Source organism: Rhopalosiphum maidis, chromosome 4 (assembly GCF_003676215.2).
Source record: "Rhopalosiphum maidis isolate BTI-1 chromosome 4, ASM367621v3, whole genome shotgun sequence".
In the NCBI taxonomy this organism is placed as follows: domain Eukaryota; kingdom Metazoa; phylum Arthropoda; class Insecta; order Hemiptera; family Aphididae; genus Rhopalosiphum; species Rhopalosiphum maidis.
The window spans coordinates 37,961,562-37,984,641 of NC_040880.1; the positions used below are offsets into that span (position 1 = coordinate 37,961,562).

Here is a 23,080-nt window from a genome sequence, read left to right on the forward strand (position 1 = left end):
GAATTTTTATTTTACCAATAAAATTACTATTATTTTATCTTTACTTTATAATTCTTAATGTTATATTATTCTCAAGTTGGAGAATTTTGTATTGTTAGTGTTATCAGATATTATTACAGTTTGAATGTACGTATTATTATTTATTTTATAAATACTAAATACGTATGTCACTTTCGTATATGATATACATATAATACATAAATTATTCGAAATTAATATAATCTGCAATTATTATTGGTTAGTTTATCGACTCATCCATTTTTATATTTTCACTGCATGACTACGTTTTGCTGCAGTGAATTGTTATAGATGAAATCTACATAAATAAAAAAAGTATAAAATTAGAATAGTTTTTATTTTCATAGTGATTTATTTTTAGTGTTGATAAGTTGTAATAATTATACTTTCAGATGTTGGTATATTACATCATTATTATAATTTTACTAGAAATTTGATTTTTATTCAAAGTTCAATATGAATTATAAAAATATAAAATAATCCTATACCTACATTTAACAAACAGGTTAAGTCTTGTGGGTTATTATTTATTATTTTGTTCTCAAATACGTGTACTATTATCTTTTTGTTATATTTTTTTATGATGGGGAGGGGGTGCTCCAATTTTTTTTTTTTAATTGAAAGTAGCTCCTTGTTAGATAATAAATTAAGGGTACTTAGATAGTATTTCGAAGTAATAATTTATCAATTTTATTAAAAGATTTTTTATTTTACCTGTATAAAAAAACTATCAATATACATTCAAGTACGATTTTTTTTTAAATTTGATTATTTATTATTATTATTTAATTTATTATACCACACACGCCTACTACATTTTTAGTAATGCATTTATGTATAATTTTGATGCGAGAAAATCAAGAAAAGTTACTTACACTCAATGTTTGTATCCAATCAAGATAAAATTTACTTAAAAAATATAATAACTATTATTGTACTGTATTAACTAAAAATAAAAATAAGCGTGGAAGAATTATAAATTTATAAATTATAATAATATATAATATTATAATGTTTAATTGGCTCTAACTGCCCTAATTACTTTATTGCATATATTATCTAAACATGACAATATGTATATATATATATATATATATTGGCATATTGCACTCAAACAGTGTACGCATTTGTTTCTATAAAAATATAAGTATATAAATGACCCAGAGAATTTCATTTCATTTTATTCTCTTTATAGACAATTGGACTACCTTATATATTATTATAAATTAAAAAACATATGCTCGGTATAATTTTTATATGCCAAATGATTATGCATTAAGAATTAAGAAACCTTAAAATAATAAAAACAAATTGCGTAAAATAAAATAGTTTTGAACTTACTTATTTTTCTATATATAAATATATGTTTTAATTTATTTTTGTTTCAAACAAATAGTTTTTATGATAAAAAAATGTTAAATGCTATAATTATTTATTTTTAAGTAGGCGTATCTGTTTTACAGGTATTTAGTAGAATAATTATATTGTATTATTATTTTCGTTTTCAACGATTGAGGTTAAAAAATCCCTTTTATACTGAATTTTTGTTTATCGCCTACTCTAATGATTATTCTTTGACTACAATAGTAGTTATTACTATATTTAACAGAAATAAATTACTCTATTTTGTTGTAATCCTTTTCTGTTAAGTAATATAATTTTAGTATTTATATCAAGTATTAATTATAGGGACTATTAATGATTATTTATTACTTATTAATTATAAATATGATTAAAAATTATTTATGTTGTTTATTGGATTCGTTTATACAGCTTACTATAAATATTAATGTTTAATATAAATGCATAAAGTAAAAATGTTTTTAATTTAAATGGGTTACGTATAAAAATAATTTATATTTATAAAGGAGATAGAGACAATAACTACTTATTTGTAAGAAGCTTCGTTAGTTCGATTTAAAAGTTATTTTCTAGTAGGAGATTTAAAAATATTAAAAATTTTAATTATAATATTATTGAGTACAATAGTACAAAGTAGAAATGTTTTAGCAGTTACCTATTTCAAATTCAAAATATTACAAATGGGCTTGCTTTAATTTTTGACATTTTTGATAAAGCTTTTACATAATATTATAATAATAGGTAGGTATATTCAATTTTATTTAGTTGAAATAATAATTATTTTTTGTAATTCAATTAACGATTTGAAAAATTATATAATATTATTTAAAATACAAAAAGTTAAAGTTTAAGTTTAACTTTTTGCATTGATTAAAATTGGTAATGACTTGTGTTTTATACTATAAAATCTTAGAAGAATTTCTGAAATCATTAATAATTTTATAACTTTTAAAATCAAGTATAGTTTCCTCGCTTTGATTTATAAAAGAAAATAATTATTTAAGTTAAACTTTAAAAATAAATAATTTATTTAACGTTTATAAAGGCTAAAAAATATTATATTTTAGTCATATTTTTTAAATATAAATAAATATAGAATAAACAATATTTTAATTATTCATAATATGTATATAACATAGTATGTATTGTCTAATGAAAATAATACAATTTGGATACACACATAATATAATCAAAGTATTAATTATTATTATTACGTTGGCATTTATTGACTACCTATTGAATTTATTATTGTACCTGCAAAAATTATAACAAATAGAGACGTCTTTTAAAGAAATATTTTTATATCAAGTTACATATAGTCCATTTAACTCTATAATGGGTTTTACATATTAGCATGTCTTTTTTTTATTTTATTGACGTCAACTGTTTTAAATCAATTAAATTAAATTTATTGGGTTCAGCGTTATATATAGTATTAATTAGTAAGAAATTGGGAGTTCATAAGTATTGTAGGTAGTTACAACTTTCCATTTTAGTAGATATCCATACAAACCAGTTTTCAAGTGGTCTGATACTAAAACAAAGCAATTATTATTATTGAAATGCCACATTGTTGATTTTACTTAGTGTATAAAATTATAAATTATTTGCATTATTCTTATACACACACATGTGAAATTTACGATGCGTGAAGCGGTTTTCTTGTGTGGTGATGTTATATATGCAATGTAAAACGCAAACAAGGTACCTACACACCAAATATGGTTTTATAAGAACGTTATTCATAAAATATACATAATATGAATATATGTACCTATTACATATTATATTTTACAATTGTTATTGTTATACTTTCACTATGATTTATATACTTATTAAGAAATAATAATATTTATCTCGTTTTATATTGCATTACAGAAAAATAAGACGATTGGGAATGATGAGAGAGTTATAACTTTAAATATTTTATAAATTTAATTTAATAAAAATAATGGTATCTGATCGATATTAATATACATTATGTGAAACACCAAACATACTGACTTCCATTTTGTTTTTTATTTTTAATAATATTTTTATCCAAATTTTAACTTTTAGTATACGTAAGGAACATATTTTTAATTTTTTACCATTTAAAAAATGTCCTGTGATGGTAAAATTTTTTTTTACGTAATAACAACCTTATTTTATTGTTAATTGTTAAGCAGATGAAATTTTTTGAAAGTGTTGATGCGTCTAAACTGAAATTTGAACAACTACTTATTTACAACATACTTATTATACATAATATTATGTATATCTATTTACTTAATATATTTAGTAAATAAATATTAATAACTTAGAAATTACTCATTTGAATTTTTATTTGATATATTATCTATATTTTCAACAACTATAATTTTCTGTTTAATGTTACTCAATGTTATTTAATGTCAATTAAAAAGTGTTGTTCTTTTTTTTAAAATAGAAATTTATTTCATAACAGCACATTCCTCAAAAGGTAAAAAAACGGATTAAGAAAAATGGTATTCCATTATTTTTTTTATAAATTCCAAAAACTGTAGTTAAAATAATAATGCGTCATTGAAGGGTAAAAGGGGGAGTGAATTTCCTTTACATAGAATCGTGGATGGTTGCATGAATAAAAATAAACGTTCTTGGGGCTTCCGGAAGACGTGAAATCGATTGGGAAGGAAATATAAATCAAAAGTGTGTTATTGTGGTGGGGGAAGGTCAGCGGTAATTGGTGGTGGTGTAGGTACTTTCGGACCACTGCCGTAATAATAATATAATAACATATCGTTGTTCGTTTTGAATACATAATACAAATGCCTATAATGATTACAAAAGGGTTGGGGACATCGTATGGCATTGGCCATGTCGAGCGCTTTTAACGACGACTATCATAATATGTCAGGTATATCATAACGGCCGTATTTTTGTTTAAAATGACAAACTACAGTAGTAAATAAATAATGATAATATTAATAAAACCTAATAAATAATAATAATAATAATAATAATAATAATGTGACGGATTATTACAAAACGTCTTTATCGAGCGTACGTCCTCGGGAACTCGCCGCGGCGACCTTGCAAGGACCGGGACGCCACGCATATTGGCGTGGCGCGGTGTACCTACATGTGACACGCCGACGCGCGCGCCTTTGCGATAGGGTATGGTCGTCGGCGGCGGCGGTCGTGTACAGCTGTTGTTAGCGCGTTTTTCCCCGGGACCAGCTGCGAAAGGGCGGCTTGCCAACGGCGCAGGAATAGCGGTTACTGTCCCTCCTTCCCCCCTCCGCGCTGAAAAACCTTCACGGCCGCTACCACTCTCCCCCCCCCGCGTCCAGCACGCCGGCGCCGCGACGCCAAGGCGGCCCGTCGCTTTATCGCTCTCGCCTCAATATTTCGCGCCTGTCCCCCGCCGAACCGCCTCTTCCGCCACCGCCGCCACTGCATCGGACAACGGTTTAATATTTTCGATTTCGTCGTTCGTTATTTGTTGTTTTCGCTGTTTTTCCATCGTTTTCCGTTTACACGCGAGTTTAACGTATTTTTATTTTCTCGCTAGTTAAATCCACCCGGAGCTCCCCTATCACCCCCACCCCCTTCTCCTACAAAGTGTACTTTCTACCCCCGAACCTACAACATGATCACGGGCGAAACACGCAGCCGCTACCTGTAACACGCGCACCGCTCGCCGCTGAGACCGAAAAAGACAAAATATCGAAATCCGATCATGCGAAAAGTAAGTGTCGTAACCGCGACAATAAAAGACGATCGAATATTATTATGTTCGTCGCTGCACGTTATTAATACAGGTACAATAACAATACCTGTCCACGCAATTTATTATTCCGTGTGTGCGTGCGTAGACTGAGCATGGTATTATTTTCAGTAGTTTTTATCGTATAATATTTTCCTGACGGTGATTTCAGACGTTTTGTTTTTATTACAGTTTTGCGATCTTTATGTGAGTAGTTTGTTCTTGTATCCGTATAGGAAAAATATTAGAAATCATTATAATATTATTCCACTTTAAATAAACTCACGCAATTATGTTCAGTTAAAAATAATGTTCATTTTAATATTAATTTATTTCATTTTACTTTTTAATGATTAATACTGCTTACTATATTCGATAGTATTATACAAGTGTTATAATTTTTATTTTCTATGTAATAGTAGTTGTTAGTGCAAAACGTCTATTTCAATGAAAAATCAAATTATTTTTTACAACTCAAATGAACTGCACCGCCATTTCAATTTTTATAAATAAACATATTTATATTAGAGGCATATTACCTATATATTATATATTTGAAATAACTTTTTTGTATGTTTATGAAATTGCGAATGGTGTTTGTAGAAATGGTAATATACAGTATAAGTATGCACAAATTGTTAGAAAATCAATGTTTTGCAACAGTGTGCTGTTATTAAAAATTAGCAGCTCTGGGATCACCTTTGTTTGGCAAGATATTTAAATAATATTGCCATACTGTTTAAAAAAAAAGATTTAATATGCAATCTTTATGTTTTTACAAAATCATATGTGGGAGTTATCCTAGTAAAATTATTTATTTATAATTCATATAGCTTATGAAATATTTATTTAATATTTTTATTCATTAGCTATAAATTATAATATTATAAACTGTATATTATACAGTGCATTTTTTGTTAATATAAATAATACAAATTTAATTAATTAATTAGTTAAAGTTTATAGTTTTATTCCATATTTTCATATTTATAAGAGTATTTCTTTTTTGTTTGGCATAAACTGTTTATTAGATCGTAGTTAATATTTTTTTGTTTTTCTTTTATAATTAATATTTTTTTATTACTAACCATCGAATTAAAAATACCTTTACATGATTTTGTATGAAAATATATTAAATTAAAAAAAAAAACAGTTTGAGGTTTTTTTATAATTGTTATGTAATACTATTGTTCTTTTATTTTTATTATACTTTTAGTAAAAAAAAATAATTTGTTAAAACAAAATTTCTTATACTTAAATGTTTGATATATTATTAGTTATACATATTATCTTACATAGATGTATACCATTTATCAAATTAGATCCATGTTAATTACAAATGTATTTAATACAATATACGAAGTATTTTTTATTATCTACTCGTATTTACTTTTGTGTTTAAATAAGATATTTTATACAATATTGCTAAACTATACGGATAAGCAAGTCCAATAATATTCTTTAACGGTATTTAACTTCCATGAAGATTTTAACAGTATCGTTTTTGTAGTAATCAATCTGTATATTAAAATATAAATTAGAAATTCATGCCAATGTATTTTGTAGGAATCTGTATCATATACTAAAAACATTTTTTTTTTTGTGTGTGTGTGGAAGGGAATGTTAATATCTATAACACTACGCGTAAACAATAGGTTTATAAATTATTAAAAAAATAATAAATAATTATTTAACTAATATCGATACTATTATACTGCTACAATATATCTAGGTACTGTAGGTCAAGGTCTGGGTTGTACTGAATTTGTATTTTATTATGTATGACAATATTTGTTTGAGTTTTTACAATTGCATGATCGGGATTCAATATGAATTTAAAAACTTAGATTGTATTTAAATATACACTTTAATAAAGTTATTTAAGAGATTATTCCCTGATGATTGAAGTTTGTATGCGAAAAACATAAATATAATGTGACCATGTGAGAAGTAATCTACTAAAAGATTAAAAAGACATCGATATGAAATTGTTTATAAGGTTTCTATCATAATTTTAATATCAATATGCCGTTCACTTTGTATACTAAACTTGTTTAACATCATATTATCATAATCAAAAAATTTGGTGTTATTATTATATAGTTTTAAATTAAGTATTATACTATTATTTTCATTAATCTATATAGATTAGTTAAAGGGTAAATGGTTTAATTTTTAAAAAATATGTATTAGATTTATGAATAAGTGACTCATGACTTGTATGAATACTGAATTAACTAATAATTAGTAAAACAGTAATGAAGTTGAGTTTTTAAAAATATTAATCAGAAAATAGCGTAAGTTATTTTATTGTATTATTACTACATAGCTTAACTGACAGCAAATAAATCCATTTAAATTTAATACAACTTGTTTTGGATTTATAATGTAACCACGTTACATCATATGTTAAAATTGAAATACACTTAGGGCTTATTGTACATATGATTAAATAATAACATTAATAACAAATAGTTGTTGATCATGTATCCTAAAAATATTAAACTCTGGTGCAATTGACTAAATTTGTGCGGACGCATATTAACCGTTTATGTAGGTACATAAGACAGGGCAACAAAGGCGTAGCAGATACTGTAAGTATACAGTATACATAAACTTACGGAGCATGTCAGTAAAAAATTACATTGCATTCGGATTGCCGAAACCGGTCTTTAATGCACGGGTGTGATTTGTGTACGCAGAGTGCAACCTTGGTCTTGAAAGAAAACCGAAGTCTTTCACCTTGAACTCCGTGCTATGCACCCGCTGTAACCAGCCAGCTACAGCCATTGAGTCTGTGAATTCGGTACGCGCCCTTGACCTATAGGCTGGTGTTGCATTATATGAGTGTGGTCTATTGTCTACATTACATAAATGTATTACAATAATACAATACCATAATATTTATAATAAACAATTGAATAAAATATTTATTCGTTATGGGTGAAGAACTAATTGGGGTTCGTATTTTTAAAAATTATTGTTGTGGTAATTATGAGGCAAAAATGCAACATATAAAATAATTCAAAGTTTCATATTTTTTTTTTGAATAGTAAAAATCTCTAAAAGTTTCATTTTATAGATTTTCAAAATAGTACATAGAAGAAGTCAACTTTTAAAACATTAGTAGAATATTATAGTCGAAGATTATTTTAGAAATGTTGGCGTGGTTTTAATTGAGTTTTATTTTTATTTATTTTTTGAATGTGATGATAGTATAGGTAATATTTCTTTTTATTTTTATAATAATTTAATTCATTAAATATTATTGGTTTTACCCTGCTTTGCAGAGGTTAGGCGTGAGATAAATTAGGCCGTGTATAAACACAATATATTTATCATTTATGTATTTAAATCAAAATAAATTTCAGTTTTTAGTTGAAATTATGTATTATGTATGTAAGAGATCCAAAGCGTTTCGTTATTTGAAATGTAAAATACATCTAATTTTTAATTAATTGAATTATTATAACATACACAAATATTTGACTAACGTTCGATGTTTGAATACTTAATATTTTTGAAAATATTTTTTTTGTGTATATTGTAAATTTTAGAAAAAAAGTTGTAATGGTGTATATATCTGAATCATATAAAATAAATTGAAAAAAGTAAAAAATGTACTTAGAATGTAATCATTGTAATGTTATCTTTTATAAATAAAAAAACGAATCACTGTTTATAAAACGTATTTAAGGATATAGGTAGTATTTGACGTTAAAGTCGTCATTTGAGTTTTAAATAAAATTGATTCGTCTGTTACTCTGTTATCAATATACTATTAATCGGCATGCATTTGTTTTCGCTTTTATCTACTGAATACATAATAATATTACTATAAAAATATAGTTAGACGTTAAAAACGACACTTCATAAATCACGTTATGATAATATTTATTAAATACTTCATTAACTACTTTTATCGGTTTAAATATAATATAACCGTTGAAATTATTCATGAGTTTTATTGAACACGTATTGATTTACAATGCAAATAACAAATTTGGGTTTTATTCAAATTTGATATCCACAACTGGCATAAATAAACAATGATTTCATAGCCTCTGATAATATTGTATTATATGTCGTACATATAATACATTTCTTGAAATAAATTTAGAAAAAGATTATAATTTGTAATTTATTTATCTATATACAAATCGATATTGGCAGTAGTTTCTTTGTAGCAGCTGCAGTTGTTATATGTCATACAAAATGAGATAAAATGCTTTGTACTAGATAATTTTAGAATCTTATTAGTTTAATTTAAAAGAGGGTGTATGTTTAACTTATTGTGAAGTTTTACCTGCCTCAAGTTATTTAACTATTTATGATTAATGTATAGGAATTTTTTTTTTTTACAATTGGTACTTATTGGTTAAAAAAAATCTGTATTTTAATATGGTCTGAAAATGTATGCACTAGTAAATTATCATATGATAATAATTTGCAGAAGAAAGTAACAATTTTTTGAAAATTTATACTTACATTTATCTTGAGTAATGAAGTCAACGGTTGGTAAAAATATCGTTATTAATACAATAATAATAGCAAAAATAATAAATTAAAATATTTTGAAATTTTTATTTTAGCTTAAAATTTATTTATTTATTTATTTATCTTTAGTGATTAGGTATTTTTATATTATATTATAATATAAGTAATGTTTATTTTTATTTTTAAAGAAGTGTTTTCAATTTTTAAAAATCGGATGACTTAGTTAAAATATATGGTACCTAATACCTTTCTATTTGAAAAATAATATTTTCATTAAGATTAATAATAATATTATTATTACATAGGTATAATTTAAAAATGAAAATGCTAAGTACAATTGTAAATAAACTAAACAATTCAACAATAAATAATTACTTCTTCATATTGAATATTATTTATTCATATTTTATTTTTTGAATGTAAAGTGAATAAGATTAGTCAAGTATTAATTGACTACATATTTATTATTAAACACTACACTGTATCGGACTAATTAAACTTTTTAACGTAATATGTTACTGTGTTCTCTGTTTTTTTTTCATCGATTGAATATGCAGCTAATTGCTAATCTTAAATTTATTAATTAATTAATGGTTATAAACATTCCATTTTTAATTTATTTCAAGGGCTATACAATTATTAATAGGAAAAATTAATCATGCAGCTGGATTCATATTGTAATACGCGTTAATGTAGAGCTTAAATCATTTACGAAAGTATGTAAACTGTTTGAATGTTATGTTTATGTGTTTATATTATTATGTTAAAGACTAGACTACAGTATTATGTGTATAGTGTTTATCAACTAAAGAATATATAGATATTTTATGGATTTTTAATTTTATTAACGTCATTATCTTTTATGTGGGCGTTTTGTGATGTGAATTTCACTAAATTAATAAATTATTATATAATTATTACTGAATTGTTTAATTTAAGAATACATTATTATTTTATAGTTTTCTATATAAATATATGTTTCAATTCATCATTTATTTCATTGAAGTATATTTATCAAACATTAAAAATTACTTTATTTTTTAAATTTATCAAAAATAAATAGCATTGTACTGTATTCAAGACTGATCGAAGTTAATTATATATAAACATAAATACATAATATTATCTAGTATAGTATTATACTGATAAACATAAACGATTTATAAATAATAAATTATAACTATAACGTCATGATCAACATAAATTGTACCTACAAAAATTAATTGAAATCAATGTTAAAAAATGGAAATTGATAAATAAGTTGTATACTCATTATAATGCATATCTATCAATTATTATCATCCACAAAAAAACAGTAAAAAAAAAAAAAATCGAGGAACCACTTTGTTATATCGTAGGTATTAAGTGTACTTCATCATTGCAAAATTATATCGGTAAGGTATAATGGACGTGTTAAATTTAAATTCAATGATAAATTGATGTAAACTGACGACTTGTCAGTCAATATTTCTAAGAATAATTTATTATGTATATTTATATTACTATTAGTAATTTATTTTTCTATTAGTGACATCAAATATGGTAGACTGAACTCATTTTTGCCTAAAACAAATTGTATATATTATAATATTATTGTAATTATTATAACATTATTTCATATAATATTACTTCTTGTTCTTAATTTATAATTGCGTAACCTAAAATATATTAGTAGCTAATGTATAATCAATGATTGTATTAATGTCTATATTTCGCACAATTTTAAGATTATTTGATAATAGTTCTCAACAATTTGGACACTTAATATTGAAGCTTTTTGTTTCGATATAAATGAAATATTAAGTAGGCATATAATAATATTGTGGAGATCATTTGCTATTTTAACTGTGATATTATTGATTTAAGTCCATCAGTTTTTATCGTACGTTATTAGTAATTAGTGTATCCAGGATCAATAGGAATTTAGATGAATTGACTGTTCATTTTATATCTGTTATCTAAGTAGTCATTTACGATAAAACTTGCTTATTTTACCTTTTCATTACATTTATTATGGAACACTAACAGTTGTATATAATGATCACTTAACTATAACATAATATTATGTTTAATACTATATGCAGTTACAGCTTGTATATATTATAACAATAAATATATACTATAATATACACTTAAACCTAGCTATATGGCTATATATATTTAGGAAAAATACCGTATTTATAGATATATAATTTATTTATTGTGCTAATAATATTATAATAAAATTAAATAATAATATATAATATAATATTAAATTATATAATTATTATAATATATTTATAGTAAACAAATATATTCACGAAAGTTTAATAAATGCTGCTTGTATAATATATAATAAAGATATTTAATTTTAAATTAATAAGTACATTTTTTTTCACATCAAATAAATATATAATGATTTACAGTTTACACTATATTATCGTTTTTAGGCCTGATTTTTAAGAGGATGCCTACCCGCAGTGTTGTCTTTGTCTTACTAATTTATATCATCATAACAAATTTGCGTTCAGCACAACATATTTTGTGATGTCAGCTTTAAATGCTTTAATATTAGAGTAAATTTGCCTATTATCAAATTTAAAGGTACGAATAATATCTAGAAAATGAAATATGCTTTTATTGATAAAGTGAATTATAGCTATGCAAAATATTACAACTTTAAAATGTTCATAACTCACTTTTAAATGATAATATCAATAAAAGCATATGCCATTTTCTAGATAATATTCGTACCTTTAAATTTGATAATAGGTAAATTTATTCTGATATAATTATATAAAGCTGATATCACAAAATATGTTTTGCTGAACGTAAATTTGTTATGATGTACGTTAGTAAGACAGAGACAACACTGCGGGTAGGCGTCTTCTTAAATTTGAAACCAATTCAATTTTAATAGTTTTAACATTTTCTATAGCTTTTTTAATTTTAACTTAAGTCAACAATATAACTTTAATTTTATATTTTTATTATTAAAGTTGATAATATTCAACGAACATTTTTATCTTTTTGGTAATAATACACAAATAGTTGACAAATTTAAATTTTTGTTATTACAAGTAAACTTTATAATAAGTGCTTGGCTGAAGGCTGAACTATAATATAAGGATTTGAAACCATTATAATATTATAATTTACAATGACGGTTGAAATAATAACTTTTTTATAATGCTAAAAATACAATACCACATATACAATGGTGAACTACTAATAAAAATCTACAATTTTGTATTAGATTTGAACCATTTACTAATTTTAATTATTTTTCCTAATGATATGCACATAAGATAGAATTTAAGGCATGAAATATCAGCGGAATTCTTATTATAATATATATAATGTTACAAAATATAATCAATACTACGTCTCATGTTTATAGTAGGTACCTACCTATTGGCTCTTCTAAATTTTAATGCTATTTAATTATTATAATAAATATACTTATTACGTATTTAATTTATAAAATATTAGATTTTGTACTGTTCACAGTGTTACGAATATATACAATTATATTGTGCATTGCCTTAAATCGACTGTTAAAAATAATCGAATGTTTATTGGTTGATTCGTTAAAGGTGATTTTATCGTGTATTATATCTGCAACGAAACAGTCTCCTGACTTAGCTATGCAATTCGGTATACTAATGACAATACGATGTTGGTAAACAATCGATCACCCGCGGTTAAAAAGGGTGTGCGTTCCTGGTTAATATAAATATGTAGTACTAGACATTTACACTTTGCTTTCACGACGATGACTGTGATGAGTAATGACTGTATTGACATGTATTCGTAATATTTGTGCATATTACATTTCGTTGATTATTTATACTGTTGTATAGGTTCAATCACAACGATAGGAAACTTTTTAAATATTGCACTGCGTCGATAAAGTAGTTTTTCTAGAGATAGGTATTATAACTATTATATTATATCATATTGTATACCTATATACATTAAATAATATTAATTCACAAGTCTTATTGTATGAGTCTGTGTAAAACAAACGAAGAAACCAATTGTAGAACGATTCTTGTACATAATACAGTCGAGTTGCGATAACTCGAAGTTGAAGGGAGATAAAAATTCGACTCGACTGTATTAACTAATAGTTTGTTCAGAACCGATTATTTGTCATAATATTATAATTAATTATAATACAAAGGATTTTCTATAAACACCCTTATATATTATCACTCCCATACAATTTAAAAATAGCTCGGAAATCGTTTTTAATAATGCCTATTTTGTTTTAATATATAAATATTGATGTGTAATCGTTAAATTTTTAATAAATACTATTTCTGTTGATAAATTATAAGTTAAGATTAACTGGCTATATCTCCATTTAATATTAGGTAGATACACCGGCATATTACATACATACATAGTACATACATGTATATATTTAAAATGTGTGTTTATTTCGATGTAGGAATTGTAGGATATTATAATATATTATCTTCTTCATCAAAAATTTATTTTTATTTTTATTGTGAGATCTTGTAAATTATAACTATTGCATTTTCATTGTTGTATTTTTATTATTTATTAGAACGTTTATATTTTAGATTTACGTTATATCATAAGTACTATTGTTATTACAGGCCGAGAGCAGTAGATCCACTAATGAAGTGCATCGAGAAACACACGATTTAGATGAAGAGATGGAACGTGTATTTGCTGGCGTTTCTAGTGGAGCCGATCCTCACCGATTTGGCTTGTCCAGATTTTCTAGCGATCGGTCGCCTCGACCAGGGGATAGACGATTTAGCGAAGATGATTATACTGGTATGTTTTTGTTGACTATTATATGTGTAGTATTAAAGAAGTATTAAATTCGGGTTCATGGTTATGTTTACACAGGACAGGCCATTTATAAATTATATTTATGTTGGGAGACTTATTATTAATTATTCTAATAATTAATTGCAATTATAATACAAACAATATAACAGAGGTAGTAGAATCCAAAAAAAAAAAAAAAAAATTAATCGGTAAGATAAAAAATGTGGTTATTGAAATTTATCTATTACAAGGCTAATATTTTCCAAATTCGGTCAACTCAGCAAGAAACACTATGAATTTGCAATAAAATCATTATATAACGACCGTCCTGGTTTATTGATCTTGGATCTACATCTACAAGGATCATAGCAGTTTAAAGATCCTAGTCTTAGTTAAAATTTGACCTCGATAATCGTATTTTAAACCAATTTAATAAGCCATTTTATACAAATCGTCACATTTATTGTTTGCAGTTCATCGAAATACCAGCCGATCGCTCGTCCATATACCGCTCAAGTCTATTCCAAAATCAATAAGAAAACAATCTACCACATCGATTAAATCCAGAGATCAAGAGACGGTAAATTACTTTATAATATATTGTTTTAAAAATCTATTAATAATTGTTAAATTATCATAACGATTTCCTAACTTTCATTAACTAATAAGGAATTTAAGAAGCCTGATGATCACAGGGATGTAACAGATTCTGATAGTGCAATGAGTCCACCAACTACAAGTCAACAAACATCCAGGTAAATTACTTCCTATATTATTCTTTATTACCTTATTTTATAATTACATTTATGCATAATTTTATTTTAAATAACAGAAAAAATATATGATAGAAAAATGCATAATAATTATTTATAGTACCTACATAACATCTATAACTATAACTATAACTATCTCTTACTATACCTTATTGTATATATTTTCTGTCTTAATACATAAAATAGATGCACAATGACAATATAACGACAAAATATACCGAACATAATGTATGTTTATATAATTCCTTGACCAAAATATTAAACTTAACTTGTAACTATATACTTTCAAGTTTTTAACTGTTATAATAATAACTTATAAGGAACCGTATAATAAACCTTTAAAAATACAACGATATTAACATAAATCGAAAAAACGAAACAAATAGACAAATTCAAATGTCTTTAATAGCTCAAAACAAGTTAAAATATATTAATAAATTATAACTAGAAAATGCTAATATAAATATTTAGTAATCATACTACTTTCTTTTCTCCACTCAGAAGATCGAGAAATTAGAATTTAAAATAATAAGAATATAAAAATATTTAATTATCTATTTTCTATAAATATTTTATCACGAAAAAAATTTTATAATTGGCTTATTAAATGTATACATAATATGACATTATTATCATTATATTGTTGTAAATAATAAAGGTTTTACTATACATTTTTATTCAATTTATAAATAGTTTATAGTATACATTTTAAATTTCAATAGTATTATATTAAATATTTTTGAAATAGAAGATTGAAAGTATAATTATTATGAAAACTTAATGAATATATTATAATTTTGTTTTAAAAAATACATTATTTTCTTTTAGTGAAATGTTTACCCTAAGGCTATATTATAATATTTACATGACTAATGAGTATACGTATACTATACATGGTTCATAAATGTTTATATTATAAAAAGTTGTTGTAAAATATTGTCAACTACTTATATAATGTGTGTAACGAAATTAGATGTAGACTGAATATTTTAAATTAATTAATTAACATAATTGTTTTTTGTTAAGTTCCAATTAAATGAAAAAAATATTTGTTTTATCCTGCGTTGGTATTTAGTCTTTTTGTTTAACCTGCTAATGAATTAAGAGCTCAAAAACATAATATATAGTTAACAATGTATATAGTATATTAGTTTAATACATTATAATAACTAGGTATTAAACAAACAAAAGAATATTTAAGAAATAAATTAGTAGAACAATAATGCAGTAATTTGTAAACATTTGAATTTTCAAATTAATTTCTTTTTCGTTGAAATATAAGATAATAATATAATAATATTATAAATATTTATATATTTAGAATTTATGTTTCACTTTTAATTGCAGAATATTGAATAATAATAATTAAAAAAAATGACCCTATTTGAATTTTTTTTAAACATTTTAACGTCACAACTACAATGTAATATTGTGGTTTATTGGTCTAATAGAATATTACTCAGATATTATAGCACTTACACCTTATAATCTAGTAAAAAAGTTCAGTTCGTTAGTAAAAACATAAATTTTATATCTAACATAAATCATGCAAATCGAATTTGGTTAATTTAATTAAATAGTTATAATATCAAGTTACATTTTTAGATTTATTGCACAAAAATACCAATCATATGTATTATGTGATCAAACTTTAAATTACTTGACATAAGACGCAACTAACATAATATAGATTTATTTCTGTGGTTAAATATGACATAATTGAAATGTCTCTGTTATCTATAACACAAAGTTAGTAGCTACTACAATAAGTACAATAGATATAATGATGTAATGCTTACTTTGTTGTAGAAAAGGTGGGAATCAGTGTAGTATTCTGTGAATACTTTGTTAACAAACAAGTTAATAATCAGATAAAATTCTTAACGATAATGTATTGTTAAACTAAATTAATAGATAATTATTCTTTAAATAATGAGTCAAAATATAAGAAAGTAAATATTAATTAAAAACCACAATTAGTGATTTTGGTAAACCACCAATATGATATGGTTTATAATTAAGTACAAGGTATTATTAAAGAGGTACTATTTGTTGCAATGAGTGTATTTTTTCTTCAATATTAACCACAATAGTTAAACAAGTTATTGTTAAATTTATAGTTTATAATCAATTTATATTTAATATTCCAAAAAAATATGAAAACAATTGAGAATTATATTAAATAATAATTATTATAAACTATATGTACAATAATAGGTGAATCGAGATTCAAAAGTTTGCTAGTTATATTTTGTATCTTAACACCTAAAATCTGTATTCAAAGATTATGTTTAGTAAAAATTTAAGAAATATAAAAAGAAATATTATTATTATTATATTCACTTTTAATTAAATAATTGTTATAGGTTTACCCATTTGTTTTTAAAAACCATATAGCTCAACAGAAAATTATCTTTGAGATTTAATGACGTACACATGTCACACACACATAATTAGTTCAAAAATTGGTTTAAATTTATAATATACAATCAGACATAATTCTTGGATGACTATTCGAAACTGGTATTTTACTTTTGTTTAATACAAATTATGGCTACAGGATAATTGCTATTTTTGTGAAATCCTAGCTTAAGCCTTTCGGTGGGGAGCAAGTGATCTCCATTGTCTACCCTTAAATCTATCTCTGACCTCATCTTAAAATCAAACTTATTTAAATTATTACTAACATGATCACAAAATATGTTTTTTTTAGAGATTCCTAACTTGTTATTTTATATCAATTATTAATAATTATAACTTAAATGCTATGAAAACGTTGAACAAGGAATTTTTTACTCCTGTACATCGTACTTGATAACTGCACTGTTAAATTTATTTTACGTTGGATTAAATTATTAAAAGTTTAATTATATGATAATGTATATAAAAAAATAATTGACTAATTTCCAGAAAAAAAAAATTATGCATTTGAAATTGTGTAATTTGTTCGTTAAGTTCACTTCTAAAAATAATGTAATCTCCCTGCTAAAAGGTTCTGTGAACAGACAAATACTAACTAATATTACCTAAAATTAATATTAATAAGGCTATTATATATATTACTTGTATTAAAGTGAAATAAATTGTGCTCTAAAGCAATGCATAATAATTGTTTGTAGGAGTAGGATATTACAGTAATTTATTTTGTACGTTGTATAAATATATATTTGTAATACATATATTCATATATATAATACGTATATTTTCATATTTGTATGCTATGATTTAGCAACAGCGGTGTATTACTTTCCATGGCTGCTGGCATTAGTCCAAACTTTGTGGACATTGAATCAGATGGTTCGAGGGCTGAAGACGGACTCTTGAGTAGTGAATGTGATACTCCAATGTACGAAAAACCAAAATTCAGTCACTACTTCAGACAGGACTCCGTTGACAAACACGTTCAGTTTAATATCGGTAAGTGCAACCAATGTAAATTAGATCAGTTAAACGTATTTTATACGTAATAACGAAGGTACATTTAAATTTAACATATTACATACAATTACGTAACGTGAAACTATAATATTAATATAATATATTATATTAATATTTGATATTAATTTTGTTTTAATTTTGATGTCACGAATTAGGCCTAGATGACTCTAATACCAAATAATAGTAAATTAGTAAATAATATAATATAATGTAACGTTTTGTAAAATTTTCTTTCATAAACCCACACATTTTTTTTTTGTTTTGGTACTTAATTACATTATAAGATAAAATATAATGCCTGTTTCAAAATTCTATAAAAATGAAATTTCTTATTCCACGGAGGTGTTTGATGTGTATCTACATATTATATTATTCAAATGTACACATTATAGATATGCTTAATAATTTTGTTTTATTTTAATTAAACTATAGATAAATTATAATATTATATATTCCCTAAAAAAATGTTTGGTTATGTATACGTGACTACAATTATTATGTTAGATACGTATTATTTATTATAGCTTCTGTTAATCGATCAATAGCATATCACTATACAAAGTACATCGCATTAGATATTACTAAACTTATTAATTCTAATTTACTGAAAATTTACTAATTTAATAAACATTATTTCTACAGTTTATATAAATTATCAATAATAGTTAATATTTAATTGGTTCAATTTAATTAAGTGGTATTCAAAATAAAGTTAGAACAATATGATTAATACGTATTAAATAAGATAAAATTAATTTTTTATTAATTTCTCTATATAGATTAACTTTATTTTAAAAATGTATTGTATAGTCGAGCCAAACATTTCAATTATAGACTATAATATTAAGACATATATATAAAATACGTTATGTACTTATATCTACTAAAATAATAGAGTACGTGTTAAATCGGAAGATTTATAGTCGTATTACCCTGTTACTCGTGCATAGTCAATTAGTTACTTTAGTTTGCTTTAGTTATGAAGTATACAATTTTGATCCAAACGTTTTTGTTATTGGCATTATAAAATTATTCAATTCTGTAAATTATACTTGGTTTTGATTACTTAATAATGACTTATTTATATAATTGTTGTTTAATATGTTAAACTATAAACTATGTTATTCGCATAGCTAATTTAAGTTTAGCAAAAAATCATTAGATTTTTTAACATAAATATTTAAGTAAATTAATCTTTCTTCGAATTTAAAAGTTAGAATATTATCTGAGTTTTTTTACAATGTTTTAATTTTATAATGGTTTATGTGCAGTTTTAAATTATATTATACATACTTATGATTCACTTTGAAATTGGGATTGTTTAAGTTAAAAAATAACAAGCGGCTTCAATTCAAGATCTTTGAAGTCATCAGATAAGGTCTGAGGGACTTTAAAAAAAAAATTTTAAAAATACGATAATCAAAAATACAAAACAATATATTTATTATACTTATTATATAATCATTTTATTATATATTTTGTATTGACATTAAAATAATAAATTATTTATTTTATTTATTTATGATCTGACACCCGTCAAGCCAAATTCTACTTATTATTTTATAAACATTATTGTCCAGTATAATAATAATATACAAAATATAATAAAGTCAATAAAGTCAATGTCGAACATGAACTAGCAAAAACTGCATAAAAAATAAATGTATAAAATCAATGAGCTATTGTATTGTAATAGATTATATATTTATAAGATTAGTATGATTACATGCCTTGAAAAATATGTCTATAGATAACGTGAAATATTTTGAATATTATATTATATGACCTTCAATTTAAATAATTTTTATGGCTATTTAAAACCTTAAGGCTATAGAACAATATTTTTTAGTTATTGTTTTGTTCGTTTTTGTAGATTTTCACAGTAAAAATTGAAAACTTTATTAAATTATATAAAAAAATCATAGGTTAAGCCAACATTGCAAGTACTGAATTTAGTTCCGTTACCAGAAGCTACAGAGCCAATTTTATATTGTTAACTAGATAATTTCACTAGGTAGTGGATATTTTAAACATTCGCGATGTTTGTAATGCAAAGAATATGACGACATTTGTTTAAAATTAAATATGATCGATTTCTCGTGAACATTCTTGTGAAACCATATTCAAGATTAGAGTATATTAAGACCTATTATAAACTTAAAGGTTTGAAAATTATTTGTATTTGTATAATTTGATATTTTACGAAATTTTAATTTTAAGCTAGTTTCTAGCATTTTTCAATTTGATTGTAATATTTATTTTTACATACTCGTAACTTGTTTAAAAATCAATGTATAAACACAAACAATGTTCTTATCTTTAAGTTTTATAATATAATAATTCATTCTAGTATTAAAATCAGTGATGTAACTTAAAGTTTGGGCCCGGAAACGTATTAGCGTGCCCTTAAGAAATAATTAATGGTTTAAATTAAGAAATATACATATAACTATATATAAGTCATATTTGATGATTCTGGTACCCGATGAATTTGTCGCGAACAAAAGTCTTTAGTTTCTTAGTTATTTATACTATATAAGGTATATTTTATAAAGAATATGAATATGATGTATACATTTATAAAATGTATTTTTCCTATACTAAAACTTTATTAATAATAATTTGTAATATTTTATTGATACAAATTATAACAATTTGACAAAATTAAGCTATAAAATAAACGCCGCACTTTTGTTAATAAACTCAAAATTCTTTATCTTTAAAAACCGAAATCAGATAACTAAATAACTAAAATACAAAAGTAGTCATTATTATAATCGGCAATAATGTGGCGATAATTTCGATAAATTATTTGATATCTTTGTATTTTTAAAATTAGTCTACACCGTCAACAATTCTATTGAAGAATAGTATAATGGCTTCGTAACTGCTCTAAACACATTCCAATTTATTCCTATCCATCAATGTGGAAATGCATAGATTCATTTGAAAAGGAGGATTCGTTTATCTGATGGTCAGCATAATTAATATACAGTAATAAAACTATAATAGATACAAAAACAATGCCGAATGAATTTTAAAAATACGTGATGTTTATGATAAGATAAATAAGGTAGACTTAGTAATAACCTATATTTTCCTACTTCAAAAGTAGTAATATACATTTTGTATTTTTAAATTTAATTGATTTTAATTTTATAACATTTATACCATATCTTATTTCATTTTAAATTATTTTATGAAAACAAAATTATAAAATGGTTTTAATATTTGTGTTATGTTTAATTTTGTACACCATATAATAATAAAAATAGAAGATATATTATTATTAAAGTGAAAAGATTTTAAAATAGTTTTTACTTTTTCATCAATTATTTTAGTGACTATTTTTACCCAATCGTGATCAATTCACCGACGATTGAATTGTTCGAGATTAATCGATAATTCTATACCAATAATATTTTAAAGTAAAAGTTTAAAAAAAACTTACTTACCTATATAATATACTAATATTAATATTCGTTGGACGTTATCAATTTTACAAGACGGACGAAGATGATTACGATTGAACTAACAATTAACATTAAACACCAACACGAACAGGCTCCCAAGCTTTTCGGGATATTTTGTGATTTACGATGACTTGAATGTGTATGGGATACAAAGCTGTAAAATGTACCGCATTAAAATGTCTTAAACGTTATTTTAATTTTTTTTAAGTGTACAATAGAATATTAGAGTATGCAAGTAAATGTTAAAATCAAGACGGTACATGAATTTTAAATATATAATTATTTATCATGTTGAATGTAAATTATTTTTCAACTGTTAGTTACTAAAACCATACTTATCAAATAACATTAACTCAAAACCATCATTTTAAACAAACATTTTTATAGACTCGTTTTTTTCTGGACCCTCCACGCTGTTGTAGATCCTGTTCGCCCATTCGTTACTCCACTCAATTTAAAATTAACAACACAAAATTGGTTCTGTAACTTTTGTTGAACGAAAATTTATCATGCTATACGTTTATTAGACAAACAAGACATGCGGTTGTGGTATTTTCTTAACATAATATAAGAGCTATAAGTTCGTATAAAAGTCTTAAACTGATAATAGCAATAAGAGAGTTAAAAGTATTTTTAATTAAAATTACTCTTAGTCATCTATTTTTTTTTTTTTTTGTAATTTTTTTGTAAATAATAGATTGTTGTAGAATTATATTTTTAGTTTTTATGATTAGAAATTTGACAGTTTTTTGACAAACTAATATTTATGGTTTATATAATACATAAATGAAAGGTTAGATAAATTGAATAGCTCAACATTTCGAATGAAGTTATGATAAGCTATTAATTTTTCAATCCTGGTATATTATTTTTTCTGTGAACACACAAATAAGTAACGAAAATATATTCTGTTTATGTAATATAAATATTTATATCTATACAATCACACTCCCAGACCTTTTAAAGTGCTGTCTTTTTTATACACGCTTTTGCGTCATTTT

The 23,080-nt window shown here is 24.0% G+C and overlaps 1 protein-coding gene across 3 annotated transcripts in view; it reads left to right on the forward strand.

Annotated features, from left to right (window-relative positions):
* The window catches only part of LOC113550701 (band 3 anion transport protein-like), a 49,227-nt gene that overhangs the window by 15,219 nt on the left and 10,928 nt on the right, over positions 1-23,080 (forward strand). For all 3 annotated transcript variants that reach the window (XM_026952702.1, XM_026952701.1, XM_026952703.1), the window contains 4 exons: positions 14,215-14,398; positions 14,869-14,975; positions 15,065-15,150; positions 18,398-18,585. In XM_026952702.1, coding sequence (XP_026808503.1) covers positions 14,215-14,398; positions 14,869-14,975; positions 15,065-15,150; positions 18,398-18,585 — 565 coding nt within the window. The remainder of the gene's footprint in view (positions 1-14,214; positions 14,399-14,868; positions 14,976-15,064; positions 15,151-18,397; positions 18,586-23,080) is intronic.